The sequence below is a fragment of the Pteropus medius genome, unplaced genomic scaffold, assembly GCF_902729225.1.
Source record: "Pteropus medius unplaced genomic scaffold, Ma_sr-lr_union100, whole genome shotgun sequence".
Lineage (NCBI taxonomy): Eukaryota > Metazoa > Chordata > Mammalia > Chiroptera > Pteropodidae > Pteropus > Pteropus medius.
The window spans coordinates 6,700,849-6,721,528 of record NW_024342475.1 but is presented as its reverse complement, the minus strand read 5'-3'; the positions used below and the strand labels follow the sequence as shown (position 1 = coordinate 6,721,528).

Here is a 20,680-nt window from a genome sequence, read left to right as displayed (position 1 = left end):
TTAACTCAAATTCATAAAAATAGTTTTCTATCATTTCTTCTAAAACTTTTATAGTTTAATGTTTTACATTTGGGACTATGATCCATTTTGAGTTAATTTTTGTGTGTGGTGATAGCTAGAGATCAATGTTTAATGATTTTGCAATTAATACCCAAATGTTCTAATACCATTTGTTGAAAGGATGACAATTTCCTATCAAATTTCTTTTACTTCTTTCTCTAAAATCAATTGTCCTTATATGTGTGGGTCTATTTTTGGACTTTCTATTTTGTTCCATTGATCAATTTCTCTCTTAATGCTGATATCTGTCCTAATATTATTTTAGTCCAAAATATATTCTTTTTAAAAAAAAATATTACTACCATAATAAATAATTTGTATTTCCATAAGAATTTTAATTTATCTTGTCATTTTCTACATACAGCTTAATGGGGTTACATGGAATCGATATATCAATTTAAGGAAAATTTACATCTTGAAAATATTGACTCTTCTGACCCTTGAAAAGTGTTTATCCCTGCATTTTTTTAGATAATCTTTAATTTTTCTCTAAAGTATTTATAATTTTTAATTGTATAGGCCTTCACATTTTTTCTCATGTTTATTCCTAAGTATTTCCTATTTTATGCTATTATAAATAGCATTTTGTTAAAATTTGAGACTGTTCATTACTGTTGTTTGAAATAAAATCGATTTTTGTATATTGAACTTGCACCCTGAAAACTTGCTGAAATGACACATTAGTTCTAGTAGCCTTTTAAAGATTCCATTAAGTTGTTTATGTAGCTCATTGTATTATCTGCAGAAAAAAACAATTTACTTCTTTCTCTTCAATCTAGATGGCTTTTGTTTATTTTTTTCTTGCTTTAGTTCTATGGCTGGGATATTCAGTACCATGTTAATAGAAATTGTGAAGCAATTATCTTTGTCTCGTTTCTGATCTTAAGTAAGCAATCATAGCACTCAATTATTTTTCTTAAAATATTATTGTGTTTGTTTGTCTGATGTTTCGTGTCTTACAAACCATTGTTTCAAATGCTGTCTGTTTTTTTGTTTGTTATTTTATATGTCAGGGTAAATTTGGTCTCTATTTGTCCATCTTGGCCAGAAATGTTTGTCTGTTTGGGTCATTTAAGTGTTTAATGTTAAAACTAGAATTTTTCATCTTCTGGCTAAGTATCTTCTTGCTAGAGAATGTTATCTACTTCCAGAATTCTGATTATCATTTATATACAAATGATTCTCACATTTATATCTCTAGCACAGATCTCTCATTTGAATTCCAAAGGCATACAGTTCCATATTAAAATTCACAGATGGGTCAAAAATGAACCCAGGCTCACCCCATCACTATTTGATCTATTAAATTTCCTGTCTCAACAAATGGCATCATCATCTCTTATTCATCTCAGAAACTTGGAAGTCAACCATAACTCTATGTCATCCATCAAATCCCACTCAATCACCAAGTCCTATTGAGTCTACCAATGTAAATATATTTTAAAATCTTTTCATGGTTCCTTTCAATTACCCATCATCGCATTTCTTTTCAAAGCTCTGTGTTCTGGGTTAAATTAGGACACTCAAAAAGATATGTTAAAATCCTAAATACCTGTGAATGTGACCTCATTTGGAATAGTATTTTTGTCGATGAAACTTGTTAAGATGAGGCTATTAGAGGTGGGCTCAAATCCAATATAACTGTTGTCCTTATAAGAAGAGGTGAGGGGAAGAGACAGAGGCAGACACACAGTAGGAAGATAATGTGAAAACACACAAATAGAATACTATGTGATGATGAAAGAGACTGGAATGATGTATCTACAAGCCAAGGAATGCCAAAAACTGAGAGCAACTCTAGAAATTAAGAGAAAGGCATGGAACAGTTTCTTCTGTAAAATCTTCAGAGATAGCATGGCCCTTCCAACACCTTAATTTCACTCTTCTAGTTTTCCGAACAACATTATATTGTTTTAAGCCACCTAGTTTGTGGTACCTTATTACGGCAACCCCAGGAATCATACTCTTTATCACTTCATTTTAATAAGAGCCACTTAAACAATTTCCTCATGTGTCACTTGGCATTATTCATAGCCCCTTTATATGCTACTCTCCATGCAGAAGTCAGAATGAGCTTTTAAAAAGGCAAATCTGGTCATGACAGTGCTCTTCTTAAGACTTATATTTGCTGCTTATTATTTGAACAATGCAATCAGAGATTTTTAATATGGCCTAAATGTATTTCAATAATCAGCCCTAAAGCCTCATCTCTCAAATTCTCTACTCTCTACTTTAAGTTTTTCTCTTCATCAAACTGATAATGTTTTTCTTGCCTCTGAGTGTTCACACATTCCATTCCCTCTGCTTGGAATGCTCTTCTCCCCCAATCTTCACCTTCTTCATCCAGTTAACTTCTACATATTCTTCAGGGATCTACTGAGATGTTACTTCCTCAGAGAATAACAAATTTATGATAACAAAATTATGTATTTATTTTTCTCTTACTCTCTTTCTTCATTGACCCATATAACAACATGTTCAATATACAATGTGCTCATTTATTTAATTTGTATAATGAATAAGATGTAGCAGAAAGTAACGTTTGGAGGCACTATTCATGTATGACTGCTCTCAGCTTAACCGATCACTATCAACTATTTTCACGCACCTTCTCATTCTTTACTCTCACCTCCCTCAGTAAAGCTCTACATTTCCAATCTATTACAAGGGTGAAATTAATCACCCAACCGCAAGACCTGTAAGACCTCAGAGTACTGGGAAAGGAGCACCAGGAAATTAGGGTGAGAGGAGAAATGGAGGGAGTGATTCAATAGCAGAAAGACTATGAAAGGTAATGAAGTATATGGGACAATACAATTTTGCCAGCTGGCATTGAAAATGCCCTTCATCTTCCATTTATTCAATTATTGTTCAATCATTTTCTACATTTACCAAATCAATTAATGAACTAGCTTCTTTTATGTATATGTGTGTGTGTGTGTTAGTGTGTTTGTGTGTTGGTGTGTGTGTGTGTGTGTCTGTGTGTGTTGGTGTGTGTCTATCTCCTTGGGCACATCCCTTTCTCTCTGCAGGGCTTTTGCTGTTGTTGTTCTTTATTAAGGTCATTTTGTTTTGTTTTTCTTTTTTAACCTGATATAAGTTATACAATAATATTTTCATGAAACCACGAGATAATGTGATTTCTTCTAAATTTTTTAACAAGAAATTCTGAGTTCTGTACTCTGTAAGAGACATACTGGCAATCACTTTTAATATCTAGTGTTTGGGGATCTTACATTTTAGAAATCATTTACTCCCCTTGAAACTTCTCCCCTTTGTTTGAACAAAATATATCTGAATGTGATAATGCAGAAGCTGTGAAACTATTACAGAGTAAATTAAAAAAAAACAGTTTGCAAAATAATAATCAAATACTAGGGGGAATAAGTACATAATCATCAGCAAATTTGAAGGGAAAACTATAAAATGATTTAACCAATTTTGAAAATATAGCTGTATACTATTTTTAAATAAAAATCTCATGTAAAATATAGTGAATTTCAAATATCTGTTTTTGTTTGCTCTAAAAATGAAATATTTAGAGGAAATTGATCATCAAAAGCCCATTAAACACAGTTTCTGTAATTACCTGATATCTATTTCAACATTTCTGATGGAGTGAATGGAGTGACCAGTGTCAACAGGCAACATTTAAAAAGCCATTTCTTAGTGATTTAGAATACTTTTGCCACCCCTGGGGACATGCTTTGAATCTGGCAAGAACATTAGCTGATCATGCTACTTCGGTCTGACAGCTTAAGATTTTTAACAGAAGAAAAAGACAGAACTAATGGATGTGAATAAGCTTAAAAGCAAGGGAACTTATCAATCACTGTAAACAGCTGTATTTTTGGAAGCTAATAGAGGTACTTCTAAAAACATAAAAAGTCAATAGAATTTTTTGGGGGGCAATTAATAATTTCAATCAGGTTCTCTTCATTTGTCTCTCTCTCAACTTCTAAGCTGTCTACCTTCTTGTTTTTATTCAGTATAATATTATCAGCCTTGATTAACATGAAAACATTCTTTTTACATGTACTGTTCCACTTTCCAGAAAAGACTAACGCAGCATCTAATTTTATGAAAATATAACTCAGAAGATGAATAAAGCAAAATAAATTATTAAAATGATTATAATGTTTTTTCTTTTCTGATTGCATAATAGAGACTGTATACACACAGTGCTACCTATAATTGGTACATTACTGGGTAATGACTATAACTATATTTTTATTCAGCCTCAAGCACATAACATTTTACATATATGTTTAAAAGAGTTTGGAAACATGATTATCTGTTTTGCTTTATAATTATTTCAAAATATTCCACTATTGTATTCCTCCACAGAGGCCTCTAACCCATTATTTTCTAGAATAAATTCTTTTACGAGATTGCTAGTGTGACAATGATTGAGGAAGAACAATAAACCCTGCTTATTTCACTGAAAAAGTAAAAATGATTGAATTTTATTCTCTAAAGGATTAAGATTGGGCCAAAGTATTGGGCCTTAGAGTACAGTGAAGAAATGTCCTCAGCATGGAGCCCCCAAAGCTACAAGCCTGTTTCAAATACCACAACAGATCTCTCTCAAACTGAGAAGCCACTTTTCCACCATCCATAGCTTGATTGTTTTTGATAGAATTGAAAAGACATCAGGATTAATTCCTTCTCATGCACGATGTTTAGTGAGAGATAATGCAACACTCAAGACATAGTCATGCTCCAATGAATTAACTGTTCACCAGGAGAAACAAACAGTATAAACAAACACATTACATTAGAATGTGGCAGGACCTAGGTATTGTGAGCAAGTCTGCAGCATCTTGTGATTAACTATCTACTTGGTGTGTTCAGGACTTTGAAAATGAAAGGAAATATCTGAGCTGGGTTTTCTTCCTAGATAGAAAGATTAACATTTGTATGTAAATAGATTAATTTTAATAGCAGAAGCTCTGAAGTCAGCTGCTTGGATTTGAATCTCTCCTCCAACATTTTCTAACTGTGTGACCCTAGGAAAGCTACATAAACCCAATGCTTCTGTTTTCTCATCTAAAAATTGTGGTTTAAAAATAGATTTTTATTCTTTCAAAGCACCCAGTATTCACTTTAGGTTTAAAACAAGTCTGCTAGACCTTTTCAATTGGATAACATTCCAACAATTATTTAGGAAAGAGAAGGTTTAAGATCTGTAAGTTTTTAAATGCTTTTCCCTTAAAGGTAATTGAAATGTGTTGTTTTACCGAGAAAAACAAATCATAAATATATCAGCTTTTTTTTTTTTTATTTCAAATAAGTTAGACTTGTCCAATATAAGTTTCAAGACATTATAGTTGAGCATCCAAAATTATCAAGCACTCCCCATGATTCTTTTAAACCTTTTTCCCTACCTGGCAGCTCAAGCTCAGATTTGTCTCCAAGTTTAACTAGAGTCTAATTGTCATGAGTGAGGCTTGGGAAATCGGAATTCCATCACATGTTTGTGGTGATTAGTACTTTGCCCAGTACATGAAAGTATCTATAAGTATGAGCAGTCGTATAACTGGAAAGTAAATTCCATAAAAACAGAGGCCTGACTCACCATTTCTTGAGTACGAAAGTATTTTAATATGTTATTAATTGATACAAACATACCAGCCGATGTTCAAGTGAACATACAGCAGAATATTTCAGCCTAGGTCATATGTTAACTGCTAAAATCAACATGTCATAGTTAGCCTTAGACTTGCCTTTTCTCAAAATTAGACTTCAGAATAAACTTATAGTATATTTACACTATTACAAAGTCTTTCTGAGAGGCTACTTTCAAGTAACATAGATGTGGCAGATGGTCCCTAAGTTAAATCCATACTTTGTGTTCACACCTTTGATAACCCTACCCCTCTGAATGTGGGCAGGAGCTATGACTTATTAATAACCAACAGAATATGGGATAGTTGACAGGATGTCACTCCAATGATTAGGTTACATTACACAAGACTTCATCCTGGCCAACTAAGGCAATATCTGCTCACAGTCTTGAGAAAGTAAATGGCCATGTTAGAAAAATCCTCATGGCAAAGACCTATGAATGGGCTCAAGGGCCTGAAGGCAACATGTGGACCTATTCAGGAAGTCTAATCATAATCAGCAAAAAGGCCATTCATACAGCCACAAGTAAATGAATTCTGCCAAAGCCAAAAGAGTTTGGAAGCAAATTTTTCCCCAGTCAAACTTTCAGATGAGAATGCAGTCTGCATTGCAGCCAGTGAGATCCTGAGGACTTTGAGAATGGGATCCAGCTAAGCCTTGCCCAAGATTTCTAATCCATGAATGTTGTGACCTAATCAATGTATATCCTTTTAAGTCATGAAATTTCACGGTGATGTGTTACTCAGCAATGGAAATTAATACAATAGGTAATTAAAATGCTCCCTTTGTTTGACACCACGCCATCTCTGAATTATTATATGGTCACATCCATGCTACTTTGTGAGTTACTTCCATCAGTAAAACAAGCAATAGAGATTCAAGAGTCCTGGATTATTAGCGAACATATATAGAGAAAATTTAAAGATTAATTTATCTCAAATAGTAATGCACATCTCCTTTCATCATCATTAAGGATCTATAATGTGGTACATTGAACATAACTTTTTTAATTAATAGTACAGATGGAATCTTCTTTTTAAAAATTCAAGAGATTTGGGGGAAGAAAATACTAATGATCAAAATGCTACTCAAGAACTTTTCTAAATTACTCTGGAAATATATGTTATCCATAAACTTTCTAAGATTGTATTTAAAAAAAAAAAAGAAAGAAAATTACTTCTGAGTTATGATTCACTTTCTTCTAATGAGGTAAACCAAATAAGTGGAAAGAAGTCATTTTTTCAGATGAAAACCTGACTTATTATTTAGAGGGGAAAGGGCTTTTTTTTAGGGGATAGGATTATAGTTGCAAGTGTCTGGTCAGCAAGTGATAAAATGCCATTTTTATGCATTCATCTGGCCTGTGGATTGTTTTTCTTCCTTCCTTCCTTCCTTCCTTCTTCCTTCCTTCCTTCCTTCCTTCCTTCCTTCTTCCTTCCTTCCTTCCTTCCTTCCTTCCTTCCTTCTCTCTTTCTCCCTCTATTTCTCTTCCTCCCTCCCTTCCTTCTTTTTTCTTTTCTTTTCTTTTATTCTTTTCTTTTCTGTTTTCTCTTTTCTTTCTTTTCTTTTCTTTTTTTCTTTTCTTTTTCCTTTTCTTTTCTTTCTGTGCCATAAGCTTAAGAACTGACTTTTGCTAATAATATGATTAATCTACTTGTGTCTATGACATGACACAGATGATTTGCCAATATCACTTCAGAAAAGCTGCTTCAGTGTGGGCTGATTTTTGGTAAATATTTCTCTTTAAAAAAAGAATCATAGAAAGAGAAGAATGATGTGTCTAGTATATAGTTTATAAAGGAAGTTTTCTGTCCTAATGGAATCATTATTTTGTAGATAGTATACTTGGTCCCAGATAAAATTGATCAATTGCAGATCTCACTCTAAGGATGGTATACTCTATTGTCTATAATTTCTAACTATAAACTAACTTTTGAGAGAGATATCTGTAATTTTACATATGTAATATAAGAGTTCATATGTATACTATGTATTATGTGTATATTTAAAGAATTTACAATACTAGTCTCCATTTTGTTTTAAAACACTGCAGTGCCTTTGAAGTCACAGCTGTAGGGTCAAGGATAAAAGAAAAAAACAGCAAAAGTATATTATGTAAGAAATAATGTTGTTTTTGGCTGCTGGATTTAGACTAGCTACTAAACTTTTCTAAGCTACAATTTACTCAGTTATGAAATACAGATAGTAAAATGATTTATCTAATAAGTCTGTAAATGAGTTAAAAGCTGAAAAAACTTCTCATCCAGCCTAGTACATGGAAAAAGCTCAATAAATGCTAGTGGCTGTGGCTGGATTGCTATATGCAATATATTATGAGTTAAGAGGCACTGTGCTTAATAGATTGGATATGCTAGTTTGCATCGTGCTTAGAAGGTTGAATTGTACAGTGAAAAGATTTATATAAATGTAAGCCAGGTGTCTCACACTTATTCAGCCTTCAGGGGTGGGTCATGCTTCCCTTTAATGCCTAAATAGCAATAGCGCATGTCCTTTTGTGTATTATGATAGAAAATCTAGTCTTTTATGGGGTGTTTCTCCCCGCATATGTCTAAGAACCCCTGAAAAATGCTTACACGTACATCTTTGTGTACCGTACTTGCCGCTTGCCTTTAGCAAACTATTTGATTCCAGAAGCCTGCAGCATTTTTCCACCCTCACGCTTTGTTTTCTTTGTTCTGGCCTCCTTGGGCAGATTCTGCTCCCACCCACTATGCATCATTACTTCAAGGTTGGACCCTGTCCCAGGGGTCCAACAACACAGCTAAAATCAGTCTTTCAGTGAGTATGACTTTAATAGAAGCTTGCAGGAAACAGATTATGGAACCCATGCAGAAAGCATCCCATTAGTCAAGATTTTACTGCATAATGCTCTGTTATAAACAACCACAAAGCTCAGAGACTTGTATCAACAGAAGGATCTTGCTTATGGTTTGCTGGTCAGATGTGGCTGAGCTAGAGGCTGCTGGGATTGGCTGAACTGCCTCTAGGCTATGAGTTAGGTCTAGCTCAGTTATAATCATCTTCTCATTCTGGTACCCATGGTGACATGGAGCGTGTTCTTCTCCTGACAAAAAACAGAAACACAGGAGACCAAAATATTACAAAAATTCACTTAAAGCCTTTGCTCACATCGTGTCTGCTAAATTTCCATTGGCCAAAGCAAGTCAATCATCAAGGCCAGAGGCAATGGCCAAGGGATATGCAATCGACATACATTCCTAAAGGTTCTACAAGGTCATAGGGAAAAGGGGATGGAAGTGTCATCGCATTACATTAAGAAATGAAGAGTTAAGAATAGTAAATCGGATATCACATATGACAGCTTTAAGAATTCTTAAACTACATCTCCTCCACAGGAGTTTCAATACTAGTCATTTCCCCTCTTGGGCCCAGTTCTTTTTTTTTTTTTTTTGCATATTTTAAGGGTCAAATTATCAGCTGAGTTTCTTTTGACAGATTTCTTATCAGAAAGCTATTTGTAGTATCCAGAGAAGCGTAAACGATTTATTCCTGATTTTTTTTAAACTGACATGTTTCTGAAAAAAAAAGGGTTTTTTTGTTTGTTTATATAACCAAACAACTCATTACATTTTTCTTTATTTCCCAAACAAAGGAACAGTGGGTTTGCCATGGTCAATTCAAGCTACCTATATGGGAAGAGATACCATGTTGACTGGCCAAAGTGGAAGTATTTATCTTCTAGTCATTGATATGTTTAAAAATTTTTCAAGATATCTAGCCTCAGCCTGGCTCTTCCACTGCAAAATATTTAAAGTAATAGAACTATGAAAAAGTATGGCTAATTTAAAAAAAAACTCAGGGGCAAACAGGCTGATGAAAGCCATCAAAGCTGGTGAGAATCAAATGATATAGGGATGATAACCACAGATACTCTTCTCTAATGACGAGGAAGATTTTGTTTTACTGGATTCCTTAGTAATTAGCCCATCCACAGAATAGTTACTCTTATGGACAGGTCACCTACACGAAAACATATAAACAGAAACACAGATGAAAGAGCAAAGAAAAGTTGTATTAGAATGGATAATCTTGCAAAATTTAGTTTTTTAAAGAGATGGAAAAGTACTTTAAGTAAAATATAGAAAGCCTGAAATGAATTTACTTCCTGAGAACATGTTCAAAAGTACCAAGTTATGATCTTGGCAGCTTATGTGTTTTCTGATTAGCCAATTCACATTACCTAGATGTTTGTCTTTTCTTATACTGTCAATGACACCTGAACACTTGGGGTAATCACTGACAGAATAATCATAACCTTAAGCAATATCACACTGAGTAATAGTCAAATTTACAATGAATACAATAGTTTGTATCATACTCTGAAAGATGCTCTAACAGTCAAATGAAAATAAACATATAAAAATATAAAATATCCCAAAGTTAGAATAAAATAAAAAAATGTTTAATTTACTACTGCTAAAAAGATAGAGATGAAAAGATTGGTGATTATGTACATACACCCTGGAGACAAAATTGGGATTAATAATAGCAACTGTTAAATTTTAAAATATGAAGGGACAAAAAAGTACAAACGTGTAACATAGAAGTTGAATATTTCATAAAAATAAAAGTTCAGTTGAGAGAAAATCATCTCTGAGGTAGAAGAAAAGAGAATGGAGGTAGGAACAATGAAGAGACATTAAGTAGGAAAAAAACATGTTTGTTTTATTTTCTCTAAAACATATTTTTCAAAATTAATATTCATTCATATAATAGACCGAATGTTCTCCTTTGGCTGTATCTATGGAACACTCATGGCTCTTAGAGAGATAGGTATCTGACAGCAGAACATATGATAAGAGACACACAGTTTTTTAGAATGAGTGAATTTTAATTTTTCCCTTCCTGTCTTCTGGGGAAACTTCAATGGGCTTGTTCCTCTGAGGAGCTGGCCAGTTGATGATGGTGGTAATTCAGTGGAAATCAACAATTAGTTGTGGCTTGCCTAGTGAAAAAAATAAAATTTTATAGAAAAATTAAAAGACAAAATATGAACTGCAAAATATTGAAGCAAAGAGACTCCTTTCTCATTAATTCACCAAGGAAATAAGCAAAGTGCATTTCCATACGCCAGAATCCTGAACACAACCCAGAGTCTAGGAAGCTGAGGAGACATTTCCAGTCACCTGCATAGAAGGTGTTACATTACTCTCCCTTCCGGAGGCATCACCAACTATGTGTGATCTGAAATTTCTACATAAATGTACGTAAAATTTGCACTGTTTAGGACATCTAGAGCTTTCACTTAATCTGCAAGAGAGGTTTCTTCTAAATCTCTTGTAATATTACACTTTAAATTCCTTTTCTTCCTTGTTGTCAAAAAGTTCATGTTTGAAAAATGTATCCTTCAGTCATATTCCCTTCTTCCCCCATGCTCTTGTTTCAACCTGCCCCACACGCCCCGCGCCCTGCCTCTCTCTCTCTCTCCCTCTCTCTCTCTCTCACCGTTCCTCCCTCTCTCCCTCCCTCCATCTCTCTCTCTTCTCTTTCTCTTTTTTTCTCTCTCTTGTTCTTCAGGTGAAACTTAGTTTTCCTTGAGTAGAATTGTCGAAACTTTTCCAAAATCATCTTTTTTTCCCATTCTAACATAATTTCATATTAAATCTGGTCTCTCAAATGATCCTCGTTTTTGTAATCATGTTCCTTTCTTTCCTGCTCTAGCTAACATTCCCGAAGGAGGACGTCAGGTTTCACAGTTGATTGCCCATTGACTATGGACCAGAGTTTCTCTGCATTGTTCATTGTGATATTTGCTGCATATATGAAACCGGTAATTTTATTCAAAGCCATGCGAATGTTTTATGAATATAAAAATGTCATCAATGTAAATGATGATGTGTTTCAGAAACTCTTTCTTCATAGTCTTTGTATGCTTTTTCATAGGTGGCAAATGGTTACACATCTATCCGCATAGTGATTCATTTATTATATTTAAATCCCATATGACAGAAATATTCTTTGTATAAAACACCCAAGTCCAAAGAAATTTTCAAGTATGACATCTACTATCCACAGTGTGTGGGCACATATAACAGTTCTTCCCAAAAATTTTATATAGTGTTTTAATATCACCATATTAAAAATGGTTTCTCATATATCTAAATTCAAATATGTGTGCAATAAAACTAACTTATGAAGAAGAGAATTAATATGTTGGATTGCTATTTGAAATTATAACTTATGACGGTTATTGATTTCTTTTTTTCAGTCACACTTCTACGTTCTCTTCTCTGGTCACTGAATTCCAATTTTCCTCTAGAGGAAAATATTTTAAAAGTCAATTAATTTACATCAAGTAAGTATTTATATGCATATGCATATATACGTGTGTACAGATGTTTATGTGCACATATCCAAATACATAATATTAAAATTAGTCATTCAAAATAAGAAATTATTAGCCCTAAAGAACATTGAAGATATACAAAATTTTGTTCAAACTGTGAAAATGGTAATTCATACTTAAGTGTCTTGACTATTCAAGACCAAAATTGTCATCTAAGGGTCCTGTCTGTGCTCTAAAAATGTTCATAGTAGAGTTTAGTACATCTTGTGTAATATTATATGCACTGCATTTTGTTACACTTATTATACAAATTGAGATGAATAATAATTTGCAGTTTTACATCCATGAATATTTTTTAGTATTCTCCACCAAAGTTAATATGCTTACCAACTTTACTCAAAGGCATACAGATGTGGAAAAAAAATCTATCTGGGGACTTTAATTATCACCTTGTCAAATTCAAATTATTATCTTGTGACTTCATTTCCATAAAGTATCCTGTTTGCTGTTCCATGATTTAACATATGTCTACTTTTTCTTATTTGGAGGTTCCAATCCTTTCAAAGGAGATGGTTCTCTGTCAGGTTGTGATCTTTACCATAAAAGATTTAGTCAAATACATTTTTATTAACACTTTATTTTGGCAGAAGAAAGGTCTGTACAACATATAAAATAGCCTCGCTATCAGTAATGTTCCACGAATCAGACTGAAAAATATTTTTTATAAACAGTATAAACTTAAGGAAGATATGAAAGGGAAGAGACTATGATATTGACATAATTTGAAAGAACATAAATGCTGCACAGTAAGTTATTTTAGGAGTTAAAAGATTTGCAATACCTATACAATTAAGAAATGGGTGGGCTTGGTAATTTATGCTGAGATATCTTTTTGTGGGAAGCGGGAATAGAGGAAAAAAAATGAAATTTATGTTTCTCCTACCAGGTCGAAGTCAATGCATTTCCAGATGGTGAGGATGGTGGTTAGGGAAAAGAAAGGTAAAGCTTTATGGGACAAAAAACTTTAATTCCATTAATCATTTGTAAAGGGTCAGAATTCAACTTATAGATTTACTCAGTTTATTAAGTCTTAAAATATGTATCTTGAATTCAAATTGAAAAGTTAGTACATGTTTTAAAACACTGGGAAGTTTTTATAATAAGATGAAAATAATACTTTGTTTTGACTTTCATATAATTTCTAAAGCTCTCATTGAAAAGATTTAGTGTTATCAAGGAATACCCTCAATAATTACTAAAATATATTAAAGTATATCTTCAAATATTTCAATAAGCATTGCAACTAAGAATCTCTGTTATCACTTGTCACACATCCACCCCTAAAATTTACAAATGAAAAAAATTAACTTATGAGGTGGTGGCAATTAATGAGTGGTTGAAAGATGATCACGTTCCCATCAGATTCAAACTCAGAAATATATCTCACTTCAAGGATTTATTACAGTCTTATTTCCTTAGTTAAGACCATATATCAAGAGTAAGATTTAATATTATTTATTAGAGTAAATGTCAGGCAAAGACTGTTGTGTCAAGGAAAATAACATATCCTCTGAAGAGAGAACTTAAAATGTATGGGGAAAAAGGCTAAAAATGATTTGAGTTAAGAAAAAGCAAGGCAGTCAACCGTATCGAAAACAGTAAACCAGACAAAATCAATCTAATTATCTTCCTCGAAAAAGACTTAGCTATTAGCACTCTCATTTACTCTGAGTTCTTCAATGGTCATAATTAGATATCCACTTCAGAAATATATCTGGAGAGTATCTGTGCTTAAAGTGATAAATCAAAGTAATGAAAAATATTTTTTAAGTAAATAGGATAATGATTAAAAATATTATGTAACTTTCTTTTCCTAAAACTACTATATTTCTCTTCCCATGGTATTGATTAGACAGAAACATGTAAATCTCCACTATTTATTACCTGCCCGTTCAATATTTCTTCATTTTAGAAGCACATTAACTGACATTTTCTCTCCATCATTCTTGAGTTGTCCAATTCTCTCAAATTTCTTGGATTAGTTGCTATGCAATTTTTTACCATATCGCCTCGTCATTAATGAGCTTCCTTAGACCTCAAGAAGAGCTAAAGTTAACGTCGCCATGGTTGCAAAAATCACTATTCAGACTAATAAATCCGCTACAAAGTTGCATATCAGGCCTTCTTTCAAATTGAAAACAGCAGCACTACTGTCTTCCCATGTGAAAGCAAACAAATCCAGGGCCAATGCAGCAAACATTTTTCAAAAGGAACATTTATATGAATTTTGGAGACAATTATCACATTTTCATACATTTTCATGTGAGATTTTGTGTATCTTGCAAATCAAATTCCCTTTAAAAATCCTGCTGTTTCACCTTCTTAATCTACCTTCTCATTTTATTTATTTTTTCCTCTCTTTCGAATTTTCCAGACCTCATTTATTTCCTCCACGCTGACTCTTAGATCACCAGTGGTGAAACCAGTGCCCTACTCTTTTGCAACATGTTAAATACAGCGAATAAACCACAAGTGAAATAAACAAATAAACAAACATAAACAAACAAACAAACGAAAACCAGGGTTAGGCCTGTAATCCAAAATGACCAGGGAGAAACTAGGAGAAGAATTAAATAGGGTCATGCCACAATTCTTTTGCACATAAGACTTTTTCACATTCCCAGCAATCGAATTAATTTAAAACCATTTTATGTGTATATAAGAAACTTGGGAAAAAAAAATATTTTTGCTGTGTTAAATGTAGAGAAAAGAAATACCAGTAGGATATTGAGTTGGACTAAATCATGGATCTAAGACTACTTTGAAAAGCGCTTCTGATGAGATCTCCTCTTGAGGAGAACCGAAGTTCAAACTTTTAAGTTGTTGCAATTTCCTTCAGTAAAGCCAAAGGGGGTGAGGGTGAAAAGTGTGATTTCCTTAATTTAATTTAGCCTTGATTGGCATTTGAGATATTTATCTTCAACTATATCTGAGACTAATAATTACAACAAATATGTGCATATACAGCTGAGATAAATACAAACAGATGTGGTTGCATCTGAACATGCAAAAATAATAGAGCTGTCACCTGTGTCTATTTTAAATTAAAGCTTTGCTAAATGCAGTCTTTTGTAATTCTGAGCCAAGTGGTACTTTCAGGGCACATGTTGGAGAGATAGCAGTGAAATGTTTAATCCACATTCTGAGTACTGATAACTTGTAGTTTGCCTGCTCCTCTTTATGTGAAGAGAACCATTGATTTCTGCCAACTGACAAGCAGTCAAGCATAAAAAACTAGTAGCAGACGTACCCATGAAGTAATTCCTGAAAATTCTGTCCCCAGGGTTTTTTTTTTTTTTTTGGTAAGGAAACCATTGATTTTGACTTGTTTAGTTGGATTTTCCAAAGTGATCTCTTTAAAAGTAAGTTTATATTCTAGATTACCTCAAATAAGGAACCCAAATTAAATTTCATAAAGCTGGTGGAACGAATCAAACTTCTCAAGTTTTCCAGGCAGAAATTTTGCCTTGGGTTTTGTTTAAGGAGGTTTAAGGCAAATAGAGGACAGAAAAAGTACAAAAAATGTTTTTCTGTATCTAATTTATGATCTAAGCATGGTTTTAAATTAAGTGTATGATGAATATAAGCCAGAGTAGTAACTCTATAACTCATTCTATTTTTAGATAAAAATTAGTTTAAATTAAGAGTATGAGGGAAATAATTTTAGTAAATATAACTAATAGTATTTTTTATATTCAATACTTTAATGAAAAAAATCCATGCAAGAGGAAATATTTATGAGCAATTAAATATTTGCATAATTTTAAAGAAGCAATATAAGGAGTATTTAAAAGAAAAACAGCAAACTCTGGTAAGAAAACAAAGATCAAAACAAAATTAACTGAGAAAAAAATGCTGTATACATCCTCATGTGCCTCTGAGATATAAGTAAATGTTCTAATTTAAAAATTTAAGAAAGGAGATTTGTTTTGTAGTTTTTCAAAAATTTTTAATTATTTTCCTTCAAACCTACTTGAGAAGTGCCAAAAGAGTGTTTTAGGTCATCAGTGTGGTTGTGTTGGCCAAGGACAGGGAGAGCACAGGATAACCTGTGTTAGATGGAACCTGGATAATAACAAGTAGAGCATAAGTACCTTTCAAATGCTATAATATTTGTGATATTTCTCTCGCCTATAAAATAATTGAGACATTTGTATGAACAATAGGCATAATTTATTGAGTGATTATATCATGTGGTAGGCACTATATGTGATTAATTTATTGATTCTTCACAATAATCTTATTATATAGGGTGCCTTTATTTTTCCCATTGTGTAGACAAAGACATTGAGCTGTAGAGAAGGCACCAAACTTGTTTAATGCTATACAGCTATGAAGTGGTAGAACATTATATTTAAAGCTCCAGTAATCCAACTCCTGCTGCCTCATTTAAAAATTAAAATAGCAGTTTTCAAATTGTGATTCCTGGACTAGCAGCATAAGTACTATCTTAGAACTTGTGAGAAAAAAAAAAAAAGTAGGGGACATCCCACCAAATCTACTGATGAGGAACTCAAGAAATGAAGCCTAGGAACCCCTCCAACTGATTGTGATGTACCCTCTAGTTTGAGAACTGCTCTAAATTTCACTGTCACCAAGTACAGTGTAAGGAAGCTGGTTATTTCATATGAGTTCATTCAACCAATTGAAATGGCTCTTTCATTAAATGAAACACTAACTAGATTGGGCCTATTCGCCAATTAGCTCAATTCTAATCCTACTGAATTAGTAATAATAATTGTTTTGCAGGGACTTGGTACAGTAGAAATAAAAGAAGCTAGCTTCAGTAAGCACAGATAAAAATAAATTAATAAGAAAATAATAAACATCAAATGTATATACATATTTTATATATATATTTAAAAATGTAATGTATTTTCTGAGCTTTTGTCATTCTGGATTAATCATATACTCCAGGGTATTTGTCAACTGGCAAAATATGTAGAAATATTCATCGAGATGGCTTTCCTATAAAGTATTACACATGTAAAACAACTGGAAAATATGTCAGGTGTTTGTTTACTGGGTGCTAGTTTGCCCAGCTGACTCCAAGTGTTCTAAGAAGTAGGAATAGAGATGATTGTGAATTCAGAAGGAAAGATAAAAACACAAAGACCTTGAAATGTCCTCGTCAAATAAAATAATGTGATTACTTACATGCCTTTTCCTCTGTAGTGGTTAATTTTACGCCCACATGAGTAGGCTGTGTACCCAGTTGTTTGCTTGAATATTAGTGTATATGGTGTTGCAAAGGTGTTTTCTAGATGTGATAAATAATTATGGTAAGTTGTCTTTACATAAAGGAGATTTTCCTCAATTCTGTGGGTAGGCCTCATCCAATCAGTTGAAGACTTCCCAGAAAAGAAGGAATTCTGCCTCAAAACACAATGTCATAGAAATCCTGAGTTTCCATGTTGCTGGCTTGTCCTATGGATTTTGGAATTACTAGTCCCCACCAATCTCTGAGCCAATTCTTTAAATTTTCTCTCTCTCTCTCTCTCTCTCTCTCTCTCTCTCTCTTTGCTCTCTCCTCTCTCTCTTCTCTCTCTCAATTGGTTCTTTCTCTGGAAAACCCTGACTGATGCACCTTCTAAAATGAAAACTCCTCTTGAATGGTAACTAGTTCTCATTTAGTAAATTTTGCATTCTAGAACCCAAACCATCAGTAAATGATTTTGAGTTGCTGTAGCTCATGCCCGAGTTGGCAAAAGCAATAAATCCTAATTCTGGGATAAGTCCATGTATGCAAACAGACTTGAATTTGACTCTAGAATTCACCAAGTCTCAATGAGTTGAGGAAAATGGATGTCAATAAGAGTGTCTGGAGCACCATAACTGCTAAGCAAACCTTAATTCTTGATACCAAGCCTTCATATTGTCATAATATTAGCCCTAAGAAAACCAAGAACCAGGAAAAAAAAAATACCAAGATTTTTACACACAATGTTCTATATCCTGGTAACTACTTAGTTCAGTACAGATTGTTTTCTGTAGTTATTAAATGAGGAATAGATATTCAGCAATATTAGGCAATTTGTCCAAAGTTTTCCACTGGGATGAGATTTAAATTAATATCTTTTTAAATTCCAAATATTTTGTTCCTATTTCTCAAGGAGATGTGCCTATCATTTTGCCACCTTGAGTCCATCCCATCACTTTCCTTTCACTGACTGTCCAGCTGGATGATTTGACCTATGAAATGTATTCATCTGCCGAGATTAAAAAGAGTGGTGCTTTTGAAATAATACCAACTTCTAATGGAGAATATAGCTCAGAACTCCTCTCCAAATTAATCCTTCTAATTTGGTTCACATGTGAGATTGGACTTTTAGAGATTAGTATTTATTTTTCATTTTATTATTAGTTTCAAGTATACAATACATCAGTCAGACATTTATATAGTTTATGAAACTACCCCTCTTATTGTTCTTTCTCTCCTCTGGCTCTCCACCTAGTCATTACATTACTGCTGACTGCATTCCCTATGCTGTGCTCTCCATCCCTGTGACCATCTATCAACTACTAATTTGTTTTTAAAATGTGTTTAAAATATATAAATGGCCTGTCAAAAGCTGGGTTCACATCTTTGGGATTGATTTCTACATAATTTATACAGATCCTTTATGAAAAAGGCAAGAAATAATATAATATTAAATATACATACCAGAATGAATGGAACAAAAATTTTAATGTAGTCATGAAGTTATCTTAAAATTAAATGAGATGCAACAAGAAAGAGAATTATTTTGATACTTTTCAACTACAAAGAGAATCACTCTATAAAATGTGTTTTTGTCTTTACATTTTTCTTGAGGTTCTATGTCTCTATTATACTAGTCATGGATAGATTTTCATTTTTTTTTCCAATTGAGATATCACTTGAAAAATATTTTTAATATTAATTTTATTAAAATCCTTGAGAAGTTGTGTAAGATAATAGCAGAGACCACTTTTTAGAATAAGTGAGTTTAAGGTCTAAACTTTAAGTCCAACTCTGCTACTTACTAATTGAGTTCCCTTAGTCCTTTTTGTGTCTCTGACTCTCAGTTTTCACATCTATAAAACAGGAATAATATTCAGCTCACAACTTTACTTAGAGCATTTATTTCTAAACAATACCATTCATTAGATACCCCTGGGGTGACTAAAAAACACCTCAAACCAATCAGAACCCCAGAATCAGTATTTTCTAAATCTCCTCACTGCTTCTCAAGCTTGGGTAAATGTTGCAATTTCCCAATAATTTACTAAAGCCTGTATCCCAGGAGCACAATTTGAAGATCACTCATTAGAATAGTGTTTCTAAAACATCAATGTACATAAGGATCATGCCAGATTATGTTAAAATACGGATGTTGATTCATGAGGTCAGGATGGGCCTAATATTGTGTAATTTCTGACAGTCTCCCAGGTTATGCTGCTGCTGGTTGGTAGACCATATTTTTCAGCATCAAGTGTGTAGACTTGGAGCACAGCCCCCAGCTGGTTGCATGTCTGCAGAACTACCGATTCTTCATCTTCTACTGGCCTCCCCATCCACGCACTCACCCATGTGTGCTGTGCCAATATTCCTACCTTTAATCTGTATCATGATGCGAAGAAGTCTGAAAATGTCTGATTGAATTTAGGTATCCAGAACATCTAAAACCGATCCGTGAATAGCATAGTTTCACTCAACATCATTTTATTCTAACATTGTTGAGAAAAGAAAAGAAATTGATTCTGGCTGGGGCCACCATCTATGAGGAGTTTGAAAATTCTCCCATGTCTGTGGGTTTTCTCTAGGGACTCTGGTTTCATCTCACATCTCAAAGATGTTCACATTAGGTAAACTGGTGTGTCTAAATTGTCTCAGTCTGAGTGAGTGTGGGTGTAAGTGTGCCCTGTGATGGAAGGACAACTTGTCCAGGATGAGTTTCCCCACTGCTTCCTGAGCTGTCCAGATAGGCTCTGGCCACCAGTGACCCTGACCTGGAATAAGCATTTTGGAAAATAATTCTTTTACTTGTTTTTGGTCACCTTTCTTAATTGTATGTATAACTCACATTTATTTTAATGTTTAATATTAAAAGTGTTTGGCTCTTTATTTAGAAATTTGGTGATGTTTTTGTGACAAGAAATATACAGTAGGAACTTAACTCTTGTTTATACAATTCCCTTAGGGTAAAGTTGGTTTCATTATACATCGTTTCACTTAATGTCACAGTTTCCAGGACCCTATGAATGACGTTAAGTGAGGATGTACTGTATTAGCAAATAGTAGCTGTTTAATAAATGTTCATTGACATTAATTGAAAACTGTTTGCCTTCAAAATGGAACTATAATAATCCTCTAATTATTTTTAACCCTGGGCCCGATGCAACCCCAGGGCACCTTCCCCCACTCCCGTGATCCACACTTAGTGTGTAATTAGGTTTCCTTTAAGGAAAAGTGACATAGAGCTAAGGGAAGGGTGAGTACTCTTCTTTTCAAATTCTTTTTAGTGTTCTGGAAACCCTGAGGATGGAGGGGCTATCTGCAAATATCTTAAAATTATATTCTTTATTAAAACCTCTTTTAACAGCTGACCTCTATAATCAAAATAAACTTCCCAATAAAGCCTG

The 20,680-nt window shown here is 33.5% G+C and overlaps 1 protein-coding gene across 1 annotated transcript; it reads left to right on the top strand.

The window, feature by feature from the left end:
* The first annotated feature begins 5,499 nt into the window (after positions 1-5,499).
* DAOA (D-amino acid oxidase activator) lies at positions 5,500-6,316 on the top strand. Its single transcript, XM_039866323.1, is given in 3 exon segments — positions 5,500-5,535; positions 6,021-6,129; positions 6,132-6,316. Coding segments are annotated over 3 exon segments (330 nt in total).
* The last annotated feature ends 14,364 nt before the right edge of the window (positions 6,317-20,680 follow it).